General features: G+C 39.0%; 1 protein-coding gene across 1 annotated transcript in view; it reads right to left on the reverse strand.

Annotated features, from left to right (window-relative positions):
• sncb (synuclein, beta) overlaps positions 1–15,572 on the reverse strand; it is a 31,139-nt gene that overhangs the window by 687 nt on the left and 14,880 nt on the right. The window contains exon 4 of the mRNA XM_059989908.1: positions 263–364. Within this exon, the coding sequence (XP_059845891.1) occupies positions 263–364 (102 nt within the window). The remainder of the gene's footprint in view (positions 1–262; positions 365–15,572) is intronic.

Raw genomic sequence — 15,572 nt, forward strand, 5'->3', positions numbered from 1 at the left:
TACCTCATGATGCAGATTTAATAAATCATTTTTGCAGGTCATTCTATTTGATTACATGTCTTCTATCACTTTCAATGAACTGTTAATTAAAATTATTCATTAAAAAACCATTGTCTAGTATATTCCGTTCAGTTTTTACCCTGTTTATTTAACTAGAAATAGTGAAAAACCTATTGAAAGATTTCAGTTCTGGTCATCCCAATACATTAATTTCATCAGCATGTTCACATTTCATTTGTAGCTAAATATGCAATTATTTTACCTGTGGAGCCTCTTCATATGCTTCAGCTTCAATTCCACCTTCTGATTCCATTGCAATTTCCCCTACAGTTTCTTCAACAGCTTCTTGCCCAAACTCTTCAGGCTGTTGTAACAGAAAAATGTAAATATTCATTCATGAGTTTATACATTAGTAGGATGATACAATTAAAACTATCATTTTAACTCAACACACAAGGTGTATACCATCTACTTGCATTTTTAGAAAGAAGATATCAAAATTCACGTAGAATTATTAATGGGAGTCATTGTAGTGAAAATAAAATTAAGAATTGATTTAACAATTTAAAGCAAGAGGTATTTAAAATCTGTTTAAGAGCTGTTTAAAATCTCAACCAACCATGAACAAATGGATTTCTGCATGAATTGATTTGAATCTATTATGATTACTTTTTAAAATAACAAATTGATTACACATTTGCTGTCAAATATTTCGATATTATTAGTTTTGGACTTTTAATGACTTTGTATTGATTTTGTCATGTTGGCCCCTTTATTTCCTGATGCAATAGAATGACTGCGTTAACAGTTAAATTCTAAAACCAAATAGTCTTTACAAGTGCAAATGTGATAGTGTTAGACACAAAAGATTTTTAGTGATTTATTAAGTATATAAGGTGACAATCTTTAGTTGAATCTAAATCTAGGGAGACATTATGCTATTGATTCATTTGAATATAAATCAGGTAATTTTCATGTAGGTAATTAGATTTAAGACCACAATATATCAGTGATTGGTGGCTTGGAGTAGTATCTGAGATATTTAGGAGCAGAAAGAGACTTTACAAAATGGAGAAAATCTGTGACTCTTTGGCAGATTGAAAGTTAAAAGATATATTTAGCATATCACCACAAGGTGTCTTGAATTATTTTACAATTAATGGACGATTTAATGTAAATGTACAGTCATATCACTAACACTGTTAATTTAATCAATTTGTTCTGATTGTCTCAGCTACTTTTTTACCTATAAATCTATACCACCCTGCCCTGGTTCGCTTTCAACTCTAAGCTAATAAAAAAAAAGACACTGTTGTGATGTAGGAAACAAAGCATCCAATTTAGAATTATGGAACCATAGAAAAGTTCAGCACAGAAACAGGCCCTTCAGCCTATCTAGTCCATGCTGAACCATTTAAACTGCCCACACCTATTGACCTGTACCTGGACCACAGCCGTCCATACCCCTACCATCCTATGTACCTATCCATGTAGGAGTGTGTGCTTAGCCCACTGCTCTACTCTATATAAACCATTGACTATGTAGCTAGGCATAGCTCAAATACCTTCTATAAATTTGCTGACCATACAACCATTTTTAGTGGAATCTCAGGTGGTGATGAGAGGGCATACAGGAGTGAGATATGGCAAGTAGTGGAGTGGTGTCACAGCAACAACCTGGCACTCAATGTCAGTAAGACAAAAGAGCTGATTGTGGACTTCAGGAAGGGTAAGACGAAGGAACACGTATCAATCCTAATAGTGGGGTCAGAAGTGCAGAGAGTGAGCAGTTTCAAGTTCCTGGGTGTCAAGATCTCTGAGGATTTAACCTGGTCCCAACATATTGATGCAGTTATAAAGTAGTCACAACAGTTATAAACTCCTATACTTCATTAGGAGCTTGAAGAGATTTGGTATGTCAACAAAAACTTCTATAGATGTACTATGGAGAGCATTCTGACAGACTGCATCACTGTCTGGTATGGGGGTGGGGGTGGGTGGCTACTGCTCAAGACCAAAAGAAACTTCAGAAGATTGTAAATTTAGTTGGCTCCATCTTGGCTATTAGCTTACAAAGTACCCAGGACGTCTTCAAGGAGCGGTGTCTCAGAAAGGCAGTGTCCATTATTAAGGACCTCCAGCACCCAAGGCATACCCTTTTCTCCCTATTCCCATTGGGTAGGAGGTCCAGAAGCCTGAAGGTACACACTCAGCAATTCAATAATAGCTTCTCCCCCTCTGACATTCCTAACTCGATATTGAACCCGTGGACACTACCTCACTTTTTTAATATACATATACTATTTCTGTTTTTTTGCATAATTTTAATTTATTCAATACAGTGTACGTATACCATAATTTATTATTATTATTATTATATTTTGTATTTTTCTTCTATACATTTACACTACACGCTGCATCCACAAAGGAAACAGCATTATGAAGGACCCCATGCACCCCTCATAGAATCTCTTCTCCCTCCTGCTGTCTGGGAAAAGGCTCCGAAGTATTCGGGCTCTCACGGCCAGATTATGTAACAGTTTCTTCCCCCAAGCTATCAAACTTCTCAATACCCGAAGCCTGGACTGACACCTTGCCCTATTGTCCTGTTTATTATTTATTGTAATGCCTGCACTGTTTTGTGCACTTTATGTAGTCCTGTGTAGGTCTGCAGTCTAGTGTAGCTTTCTCTGTGTTGTTTTTTTTTACGTAGTTCAGTCTAGTTTTTGTACTGTGTCATGTAACACCATGGTCCTGAAAAAGTCTCATTTTTACTATGTACTGTACCAGCAGTTATGGTCGAAATGACAATAAAAGTGAATTGACTTGATTATATTATGTATTGCATTGTACTGCTGCTGCTAAGATAGCAAATTTCATGTCATATGCCAGTAATAATAAACTTGATTCTAATTCTGACTTCGTGAAGAAATCACACTGACTGAGAGGAACTTGACCTGATCACTTTCACAGTATTGTCTGACCTTTGTGTGCCTCTTGGATGGGTTTTACTGTGTTAAACCTCTGCTTCCAGCTTTGCTATCTATCAAACTTGTCAAAAATGTTCTTGACATTCAGGAGAAATGAAAGAATATGTAAAAAAAAAAGAAGAAATAATTCATTAAATAAATGAAAAAATACTTAAAATCTCAAAAATATGTAAGCAGTTTAAAATATTCAATGCATTTGAAAAGGAACAAAAGAATTAAGGCAAATAAAACTATAAAAATATAAAATGCAGCTACTGTTAAAATAAAAACAGAAATTTTAAATTAAAAAAATTTAAGTTCTTATGCCTATGTTCTTATTATTTGAGTGTCCCATTCACTCGTTTACAGCTTATCTGTAAAACTCACACTGGTTTTACACTATCAGAAGTATCAACACTTTTCCAATAGAAACTGAAGATCTGATGTGTTCTGTGTACATTCAAGTTGTCCATTGGAGCTACTACTTCAATCCTAGATAGTGTTCCACTGGTGCATTATAAAGGAGGTGCATTGATTAGATATTGTAGAGCTTTATAATATCTCTAATTTAAAACCCCAGGATAATCCCACTATAAAGACTTCAACAATTATACTGAAAATCAAAAAGAATGAAAATGCTATACAAAGTCATCACGTTAGGAAGGATCCGTGGAAAGAAAAAGAACTGAATTAATGTTTCAGATCAAAGACCCTTCATTCAAGATGTCTTTGCATTACTTTATTTCTTTCCAAGAGATGCTGTTTGACATAAATGTTTAAGAATTATATTGATGATTCTGCACATTAATGAAATGTTCTTAAAATTCAACATATTTTATAAACCTCGCATTATTCTTATTTCAGTTTCTTAAGATTGTAACTACTTGACTGGAAAAAAAAAGCTTGTGTTGGAAAATTTAAGCGGAAGCTCAATACTCAAAGGGTCAGTGCAGGTTTGTTCCTGTGGAACTGAGGTTGATGTGCAGGAGAAACAATTTGAAGTGATTAGCAGGAGCAGATGGTGCAAATCATTTGTATCACGTTTAAGTCATTCTTGTTTTCTTTGGAATGGTGGATTTCAATCCAGTCCGAGAAGCCTAACCACACTATGAGAACAGTATTTAAGTATGTAAAGGAAAATCTTTCACTGGTCTTCATCTATTTAAAAACAAGAACTGGTCTCCAGCATGAAGTCTATTTAATTGAGCTGCTTGAGTGCTTAGTGGTGATATTCTCCGAGGTGCATTCTCTACGAACTTGAGGAAATTATTCTCTTGGGCACGAAGAGCACCAAGGCCAGAGTAATTGCATTAAAAATATTAAATGCAAATCTGTTTTCTTTACAGCTAGTTGTCAAAGGAATCATATCTTGCCTCACAATGCAGCAGTGTAACTAGAAATTATTGCCAAGAAATTGGAATATATAACACTTTTTTCAGCACTATGCATATAAAAATATTTTTTTTCATGAGGTGGAATGTGATTAGAATAATTTTCAGCTTGAGCATGACAGTCTGCAAATTCAATTCCAATGGCAAATTGTACTTGTGTTGTCACCATGTTTTCCACATCATAGCAGCACGTGATGGCAAAGTTCTCCTATGAGGGACTGCCGTGTTCTGAGGTGAGTCTGTCTTGTGCACATCAGAACAACAAGGTGTATATAAACTAAAGCAAAGTGATTTTCAATAGGTCCCAGCTCAGCTCCAGAAAACCAAGTCTGGCCCGTTTCCTTTTGATGAGATACTTGCCTGCACATTCAGGCCTCCCACTACCAACACATAATGATAATGAGCATTGGTTAATCTGTACCATCCACCTCTCCAACCACTGCTCTTTAGGGCACTTGAGGGACGGACAAATTCCAATCCTTGATGCCTGTTGGATGGATCCAAGAATCTCCAGACCTCCCAAGATCCTTATCTACTACCCTGCTCAGCCTAAATTCATGAGCAGGTACCACTCATCCTTGGCAACAGACACAAAACTCAGCAGGTCAGGCAGCATCTATAGAGGGGAATAAATGATCAATGTTTTGGGCAGAATGCTGCAGGCACCAGGAATGTTCATTTTGGCTCTGGTAAGTAGTGCACCTTTGGTAAACTCAAAGGCAGAAACACTGTTTCAACATTCTAATGCTGTACTCCATCAGATTTTGTGGAGGGTGATGGTTGTCATAATACATCTGCTTCTTACATGTGTGATCAGCAGTGTGATGAATGAGATATGCAAACTTATTGTCAAGAAACCTAATTATGGCTGTAGTTGAAATGGTACAGATGTTATTAGGTGATTGCATTGATTGGGGACAGAAGTAAATTTGCAATATGGTGGGCAAGGTGCTCCTGATCTTTTACTTTGTCATTAGGGGGAATACTCACCAATGAGTGCACAGTGTTCAGTTTCAATCACAACTCTTCAGATGATGAAATAGACCATATTTTGCAAACAACAAGAGCTGGACAATATTCAGGCAATAGCTGATGAATGGCAAGTGAAATTGCCCACAAGAACCAGGCAATCAATCAACAGCGGCTGAAAACTTCTCCTTGATATTCCAGCATTTATCAGTGCTGGATATCCAGAATGGCATTAAACAGAAATATAGTGAGTCCAAGCTCAGAAACACAAGACCACATCAGAAGCTGGGATAATGAATTGCCTCTCAACTTCCCAAAAGAAAATGTTCACCATTTACAAGTCACAACTTAGAAATGCAAAAGAATTGGGAAAAGATGTTGCCTGATCTGCTGAGTGTTTTCAATATTTTCTGTTTTTAATACGTATTATGTTACTAGATCCAGCTCTAACTACATCATGATGATGTAGTAGTTCACTGATGACACAACAGTAGTTGGCCTCATCGGCACCAATAATGAGTCAACATACAGAGGGGAGACAGCATGGCTTGAGGACAGGTGTGAACACAAAAACTTGAGTCTCAATGTCAAGATTGAAGAGATGATTTTGGACTTCATAAAGCTGCAGGCCGACTACTCCCTACTGCATTTCAATGACTCTGTGGAAAGAGTCAGGAGCACCAAATTTCTTGGAGTATACATCATGGACGATCTCACCTGGTCCTTCAACACCACCTCTTTAGTCAAGAAAGCACAGCAGAGCTTCCACTTCCATGATGAGTTTGAGGCAAGTGGTGCTCCCCGTCCCAATTCTAACCACGATCTACCAGAGCACTATCAAAAGTGCTGACCGGCTGTATCACTGTCTGACATGGAAAATGCAAGGCATCTGACTGCGATATCATGCAATGGACTATGGGGACTGTTGAGAGAATCATCAGGGTCTCTCTTCCCAGCCCCCCATATAAGTAGAAGTGCTTTGTTCGTAGAGCCCTCAGCATTGTCCAGGACCTCTCACATCCATCTCACAATCTGTTTGACCTCCCACCATCAGGCAGAAGATACCATGGTATAAGAGAAGGAATTGTTAAGCCAGGTAACAGCTACTTCCCCAGGCTGTAAGACTTCTGAGCACTCTGTTATTGCTTGGTACACATTATTTATGACAGGGCCAAAAGAAATAATACTGTATGTCATATATGCATTTTATGTCAACTTGTGCATCTCCAAAATACCTTTATCTGTTAATACTATTGTTCTATTTTATGTGGTATATGTGATACATGTACTGTGCTTGCTTCTTGGTCCCTGAGGAATGCTGTTTCATTTAGCTGTTTACGTATACAGTTGAATGACAAAATCTTGAACTAGAACTTGATTTTTTACAAATGTGCCATAAATGATAATACTTAGAATGTGAAAACTATTTGATGTTGGCTAAATAGCCTTCAGTCCAGTATTACAGTCCCTGAAATAACTCGGAATTAACCTGCAACTAACATACAAGTACATTAAATCAGCTATTGATTGTTGAAATGTCAGTTTTGTGAGGAGGTTAGCCAGAGTGTTGAACTCCAAGCAATACACACTAAATACTGGAGGCACTCAATAGGTTAGGCAGTATCCCTGGAGGGAAATGAACAGTTGACATAATGGGCCAAGATACTTCATCAAATCCTGAAACATCGATTGTTCATTTCCTTCCATTGCTTCTGCCTGATGTGGTGAGTTTCTTCAGGATTTTCTGTGTATGTTGATCAAGATTTCCAGCATCTGCAGTGTCTCCTTTGTCTCTGTTCAGCTCCAAAATGGCAAAACAATATCACATCAGAGCTCTGTGTAGTTGTGGAAGGCAATGACTAGAGGAGACACCTTAGCCTTTCTATCGATATGACACTGGTCCAATTGGGATCACAAATAAATGCCTCTATTGCAGATACCATTCTGAAAATCTACTCACATTACCTAAAAAGACATACTATTGGACCAACCAAAGATGTTATTGTCTTTTTTAAACATCTCTGCCAGACATTAAAAACTTCATATACTGCAAGTCTGCCCTATCAGTGAGTTGTTTAAAAGGTTAACTTGGCGGTTGAGTCGGTGGTGAGGAAGCCAAATGCAATGTTATCACTCATTTCAAGAGGACTAGAATATAAAAGCAAGGATGTAATGCTTAGGCTTTATAAGGTATAGGTCAGACCACATTTAGAGTATTGTGAGCAGTTTGGGCTCCCTATATAAGAAAAGATGTGTTGGCATTGGAGAGGATACAGAGCAGGTTTACAAGAATAATCCTCAGAATGAAAGGGTTAACATATGAGGTGCGTTTCATGGCTCTGGGTGGGTATTCAGCAGATGTTTAGGAGAATGGTGGGGGGGATCTCACTGAAAACTACCGAATATTGAAAGGTCTCGATTGAATGGATGTGGAGAGAATGTTTCCATTTGTGGGAGAGTTTAGGACCCTCTGATATATAAGGATGTCCATTTAGAACAGGGGTGAGGAAGGACTTCTTTTGCCAGAGGGTGGTGCATCTGTCTAATTCATTGCCATTGATGGCTGTGGAGGTCAAGTCATTGGTTATATTTAAAACAAAGATAAAGGTGTCAAAAGTTATGGGGAGAAGGCAGGAAAATGGGGTTTAGAGAGATAATAAATCAGCCATGATGGAAAGGTGGAGCAGACTCAATGAGAAGAAGGGACTATTTGTGCTCCTTTGTCTTATGGTATTATGGTTAGCGGAGGAGTTGGTGGAGCTGGACCTGTTGTGGACCTCATTGTTGCCTGCTATAGAAAGGCTTTGGATTCAGTGTGTGAATCCAAAGTGTGGTGCAATGATTGTCTTGGATATTTTTCTTGTGATCATAAGATCCTGTTGGCCATAGATAATGTAGAATACTGCAAGTCCACTTCACTGGCTTATTGGTGAGATCTGATGGCAGGGCAGTTGCATGGCCTCAGTTGTAGTGGGAACTAGGCCTCATGTCGCCTGTGGCAGCTGCCCAAGCTGAGGTGACACTGGATTGGGGGCCAGCCCCTCCTGTCAGTGCTGCCCTTCTGTGTTAGCTTGGTGCTAGACAAGCTGGATTGTGTTTATCTGCAGACTGCTGTGTGCTTGATTTTGTGACTGTATGTTCACTGCTATCTTTATGTGCTACACGTGCCTTGTGGTGTTGGTACTAGCTTTTACACCTTGGCCCCAGAGGAACGCTGATTTGTTCGGCTGTATTCATGAGTATTCATATATGGTTGATTGACAATTAAACTTGAACAAGTTCTAACAAGACAAATTATGTTTCAAGATGCACAAAATGCTGGAGGAACTCAACAGGCCAAGGCAGCATCTATGGAAGAGTACAATGTTTCAGCAGGGCTGGAGAAAAAAGATGAGGAGTAGAGCTAAAAGGTAGGGGAAGGGAGGGAGAAACACAGGGTGATAGTTGAAACCAGGAGGGGGAGGGGTGAAGTAAAGAGCTGGAAAGTTAATTGGTCAAAGAGATACAGGGCTGGAGAGGGGGGAGTCCGATAGGAGAGAACAGAAGTCTATGGAAGAAAGAAAATGGGGGAGGAGCACCAGAGGGAGGCCATGGGCAGGCAAGAAGATAAGATAATGTGAGAGAGGGAAAAGGGGATGAGGAATGGTGAAGGAGTTGGGGAGGGGGGAGCATTATGGAAGTTTAAGAAATTGATGTTCATGCTATCAGGTTGGAGACTACCCATACAGGTTATAAAGTGTTGTTCGTACACCCTGAGTGTGGCCTCATCGCGACAGCAGAGGAGGCCATGGATAGACATATCAGAAAGGGAATAGGGAATGGAAATAAAATGGGTGGTCACCGGGAGGTCCTGATTTTTCTGGTGAACAGAATGTAGGTGCTCAGTGAAGCAGTCTCGCAATCTACGTTCAGTCTCACTAATGCACAGAAGGCCACAATAGGAGCACCTGACACCGTATATGACCCCAGCATCCTCACAGGTGAAGTGTTGCCTCACCTGGAAGGACTGTTTGGGGCCCTGAATGGTAGTGAGGGAGGAGGTGTAGGGGCAGGTTTAGCACTTGTTCCGGTTACAAAGGTAAGTGCCAGGAGGGTTGAATGGACAAGGGAATCACATAGGGAGTGAGCCCTGTAGAACACAGAAAGTGGGTGGGGGAAGATGTGCTTGGTGGTGGGATTCTGCCGGAGATGGTGGAAGTTGCGGAGAATTATGTGCAGGATACAGAGGCTGGTGAGGACAAGAGGAACCCTATCCCTAGTAGGGTTGCTGGAGAATGGGGTGAGAGCAGTCATGTGTGATGCAGTGATGCAGTTGAGGGCAGCGTTGATGGTGGAGGAAGGAAAGCCCCTTTCTTTGAAGAAGGACGACATCTCCTTTGTTCTGGAATTAAAGCCTCATCCTGAGAGCAGATGCATCTGCAGATTGTCTCTTGTTTGTTTCAAGATATTTTCTTTTAATTTGTATGCAATTTTTGAGTTCCCACTTTAGCTATCTTAAGTCCTTTTGCTGCAAAGGTGCTTGTTCCTGGATTTCAGAGTAATGTTTCAATTTCTCAGTGTTTCTTTGGAGAGCTGCTTTTCTTCCCGAGTATTAATTTTGTTCTGCATTATGCCAATTAAGCATATTTTAAATAAAGCATCTGAATTGAAATTACTCACCTGATAATGTGTACTGTTTTAATTGCCAGGGCTTAATATTGATGTATTTTAGGCAGGATATTTTGTCCTTAAATGGATTAATGTTTTCATTGTATTGCAAGTGATTTTGTATCAGAGAAGCTAGATCAGTTCCCCAAGGAGCAGAGGAGGTTAAGAGAGGTTTATAAAATTATGAGGAGTATAGATTGAGTACACTCATAGCTGGGGAAGATAAGATTAACAGCAAACAGGATAGGATTTGGGAGTGCTAATTACTTGGAATGCAGTGTTCAGGAGAGTAGATGAAGCAGGACTGCTGACAGCATTTAAGGAAAGTCTAGACAAGCATTCGCATTGCTTGGGCACTGAAGACTGTGGAGAAAGTGCTGGGAGACGTGATTACTATTGGAGCAAACAACTTGGCCCGATTGGTTTGTTTCCATGTTGTATGATTTGATGACTCCATAACATATCAGTTATTTATGGGAATAAAATGATAAAGATAATGGTCAGAAGTTATAAATAATGGAACGTGCTTTTTTCTTGGATTAGTCACAGACGTTCACTTAAATGCTGCTATTATCAGTGACAATCCAGTTGTCATTTCCGGTATTAACATATTTCTAAAGTGCAAGAAACATGGATATAAGTATCCCTCTTTATAGTTGGCCTCTGTTAATTCACAGAATATTATCATCCCAAAATTGTTTGTCACATTGTCTTGAATCAAATCTAGCAGTCTAATTTGCTATCTGTTGCGTGTGCTGCAAATTATTATTTTAGGTATACTTTGCAGCACATGGTTGCCAACTATAGCAAATATTTCATAAATTAGGTTGTGCTAGTTTTGGAAGGCTAAAAAGTGTTAGAAAGCGATGCAAATACTATTTGTATTCAAGTTGGGTACTTCATTATCCAGGAATTAAGCATAAGAGTTTGTAAGTATGTATTTCCCGATAATTTGGAAGTCAGCATATTTCATTAATTGGGTTTTGTTCTGTATATATTTCAAATACCTTGGCCATTTTGAGCACTACATACATACAGTACTACTACTTTACATACAGTAGGTGACTTTAATATAGCTACCATATCATGTTAAATAGCCAGCCTGTTTATTATATTACCTAAATAACCTCCTCCTGACAGGTAAATTGGACCTTTCTAAACAAAAAAAAAAGTAGTATCTGAAAGTATTATCATTTGTCAACTTTTACTCCTTCCCCTCCCCCCCCCCACATTCGTATTCTTACCTCTATCCCCTTCATTTTCACTCCAGTTGAGGGGTCTCAGCCTGAAATGTAGTCCATTTACTCCCCTCCATAGGTGCTGCCTGACTTGCTGTGTTCCTCCAGCTTTTTGTGTGTGTCACTCACTATTTGGAAGCCGGAAGACCATAATCTTATGAAGAACTTTTATGAGAGTCACCTATAAAACGATTGTCTATTTATAAAACACAGTAATAAATATCACTGGCATATGTTGGACTGATCAATATTAATATATGTAACACGCATAAAATGCTGGCGGAACACAGCAGGCCAGGCAGCATCTATAGTAACAAGCAGAGTGATGGGCAGAGAGAGAACAAAAAGGGGAGAGGGGAAAAATAAATAAATCAGTGATGGGGTAAGAAGGGGAGGAGGGGTATTAATGGAAGTTAGAGAAGTCAATGTTCGTGCCATCAGGTTGGAGGCTACCCAGATGGTATACAAGATGTTGTTTCTCCAACCTGAGTGTGGCTTCATCTTGACACTAGTCCTCTCTTTGCCCATCACCCTGCCTATTCTCCATCTCCCTCTGGTGCTCCCCTCACCCTTTCTTTCTCCCTAGGCCTCCTGTCCCATGATCCTTTCCCCTCTCCAACTCTGTATCCCATTTGCCAATCACCTTTCCAGTTCATAGCTTCACCCCACCCCCTCTGGTCTTCTCCTATCATTTTGCATTTCCCCCTCCCCATCCTACTTTCAAATCTCTTAATATCTTTCCTTTCAGTTAGTTCTGACGAAGGGTCTCGACCCGAAACATCGACAGTGCTTCTCCCTATAGATGCTGCCTGGCCTGCTGTGCTCCACCAGCATTTTGTGTGTTGTTTGAATTTCCAGCATCTGCAGATGTCCTCGTGTTTGAATATTAATATATAGCTATTTTTGACAGCTGTTGACAGAAATTTTGCTGTTAGATATTATAGGATTTCTCTTTAATTCATGTTAAAGTTTGCTGTTAGATTTGATATACTTCACATGATGTTCTTTTGGAAATTCTCCCCTTGATCTCCTTAGTTTTTTCTTTACTGTCTTGTATTTGCGCCAGCTTTTTCTTTTCAGATTCAAACAAGGTTTTGCTTGAGACTGTGCAATTGAAAGCAAATATCAAATGATTCTCCCTATCATCATGCCACTATTTGTATTGCACTGCTATGATGTTATACAAATGTTGGGGTCACAGTTATCCTGAACCATTCTGAAAACTGTGGTGTTGTTATTATTGCTCTAGCCACTGAGGAGATTAATAGCAATTGCAACTTGTAAACAACTGTTTATATATTGTTTCTTGACTCATAATATTGTAGAATACTTCCCAACATTCTTGTAAATAAAATCATTCTTGCAAAGAAAACCAAAAATATAACACATTCTATGCACCCTTTGTTTGAACAGAAGCTTCCAGTGCATCTGAACCCAGTCGCCATTGGACCTGGCCATGTCTTAGATGTTGTACAGGTTGGCCAGTGGGAGTAGTTGCAGACATTTTTAACCTCTCTCTGTTTCATTCTTTGGTTCCCACCTGCTTTAAGAAGGCCACTATCATCCTGGTACCCAACCTAGACAAGATAACTCTTCCTGGTTTGACCACATCTTTCCTATAACAGGGTGACCAAAACAAGATAGCATGCCTAAACAAATGCAGCCCAGGGGCTCCGGCAAGTGCCTTTGAGAAGTGATTTAAGAGGATGCTCATGCTGGTGATAGCACATATTAACTCCGGCTTTCCAGATAACTTTCACACACTGCAATTCCACAACCCCCCAGAACAGGTCTATGGCAAATGCCATCTCCCTTGCTCTACACTCATCTCTGGGGCATCTGAACAAAAAAGACACTGAAGTCAGACCTCAGCATTCAGTACTACAATTCCATACAAACTCAACACTAAACTCCAGACCCTGGGAGTCAATGCCTTCCTCTGCAGTTGGATTGTTAACCTCCTGACCAACAGATCACAATCAGGAAAGATAGGCAACAGCACAATTAGTCTAAACAGTGATGCCTACAAGGGTGCATCCTAAGTTCCCTGATCTACTACCTGTCCTTCATGACCACATGGCCAGTTTCAGCTCTAACTCCACCTACAAGTTTGTGGATGATACTGCCGTATTGGGCTGTATCTGAAATAATGATGCGTCAAAGGATGGAAAGGCATTAGAGAATTTAGTAATATGGAGTCATGATAAGCAATTTTTCCCTCAGTGTCAGCAAAACAAAGAAGTCTGTCATTGATTTCAGGAACGGGGATGGTACACATACTTCTGTCAACATCAATGCTGTTGAGATTGAGTGGGTTGAGAGAGCTGAGAGCTTTAAGCTGCTACGAGTGAACATCACCAATACCCTATCCTAGTCCAATCACATAGGCATCATGGCCAAAAAATCACCAATGCCTTTACTTCCTCAGGAAACTAAAGAAATGTGGGTATCCATTTCCACATTTACCTTTGCATTTTTTACCACAGAGAGCATCCTATCTGAATGCATAGTGGCTTGGTATGGCAATTACTCTGCATATGACTGCAAGAAATTACAAAAGGTTGTGGACACAGCTCAGCAAATCACAGAAACCAGCCTCCATGACTCCCCTGCATGAACTCTGTCTACGCTTCTCACTGCCTCAGTGAAGTAGCCAACATAATCAAAGACATCACCCACCCAGGACATTCTCTCTTCTCCTCTCTGCCATTGAACAGAATATATCAAAGCCTAAAAGTACATACACCAAGCTCAAAGATAGCTTCTATCCTACTATTATAATACTATGAAATGGTTCTCTAATACAATCAGTTGAATTCTTGATCTTGCAATCTACCTTGTTGTGATCTTGCCCCTTTTTATTTACCTGCACTGCACTTTCTTTGATGCTGTTACACCTTATTCTACAAATTTATTGTTTTACCTCGTTCTACCTCAAATCATGAACTCTGTAATGATCTGATCTGTCTGAACAGCATTTATCGTGGTCCATGTGAATTTAGTAAACCAATTCTAATTCAAATTTCAGCTTAAGAGCATCAAAGGCTGGCATATATAACTTTTATTACTTGGAATTGTTCAGAGCAGCTATCTTAGTAGTGAAGTTACAATATGCAGCTATTTTCTTAAATATTAATGCCTAGATAATCTTCTGCACTTGTTAAAATGGCACCCACAGTTTGGTTATCATCCTACTGCATCATACTCCAGCCAAGGCTTTGGTGACAACAAACAGGAGTTATGCATTTTTTGCAGGTGTAATTCTCTGTCTAGTCCTTCTTTCCTGAGGCAGGGACATTGAATTTCCAAGCATATTTTTGGGTAGGATCTCAAATATATGACAATCATGATACAGTTCATGCAACATGTTATTTTTTATATACATGTATGTTTTAAGAACTGTAAGCAAAGAAAGCAACTTCATGAGTTCTTTTTACAATATTTAAGAACTTTTAAGGGCCTCCATGCATAAGATAGTGAAAATAATATTGTCATCTGATACAGACACATTTTAACTGCTGTCAAGAATCATTTGTTCTACCTCAACTTCCCTTCATGTGCTGGTCTGAATCTAACCCAACATGTAAGGATTATTTTGATCTGGAATCCAGACCAGATTGAAGATGCCAAGACTTCAGTTCAAAGGAACAGGATAATTAGAAGCACTCTTCTACTCGTAAACAACAAAGATCCACTTTTGATACCAACTGTTGTATAGTATATAGAAAATATACTGTGGTTTTACATGTACACGTAGACAAATAACTATATGTATTTTTAAAGAACAGGGTTGCTAGTTACCCAACTTTCATTTAGTGTTCAGATAGGGGTGGTCATAGGATAGTGCTGAAAATGTAATAACCTGATCAGCAATTTCATTAAAATCTGAATCCTATTTTAAAGTTTTTTTTATTTAGCTATTTTTCTGTCAAAACTATTGTTAATGGCATTGGATATGCCTTTTCTGTTTTAAAAGTAGGTTTATACAGTATTTATTCAGGATATATGAATAATTCTGTAACTGCAAAAGAGAATTACACTCTATTTCATCATTAAATAGAATGTGAAAGTAAGTGCATTTCCCATGCTCAATCCAATATGGTTTCAGGTGCTCTCACTGATCATTTATTATATACTTTATTAGGTACACTTATGCACCTGCCTGTTAATACAAATATCTGATCAGCCAATCATGTGGCAGCAATTCAATGTATAAAAGCACGCAGACATGGTCAAGAGGTTCAGTTGTTGTTCAGACCAAACATTAGAATGGGAAAGAAATGTGATCTAACTGAGTTTGACCATGGATTAATTGCTGGTGCCAGACAAGGTTTTTTGAGTATCTCAGAAACTGCTGA

This window comes from Hypanus sabinus, chromosome 15 (assembly GCF_030144855.1).
Source record: "Hypanus sabinus isolate sHypSab1 chromosome 15, sHypSab1.hap1, whole genome shotgun sequence".
NCBI classification, from domain to species: Eukaryota; Metazoa; Chordata; class Chondrichthyes; order Myliobatiformes; family Dasyatidae; genus Hypanus; species Hypanus sabinus.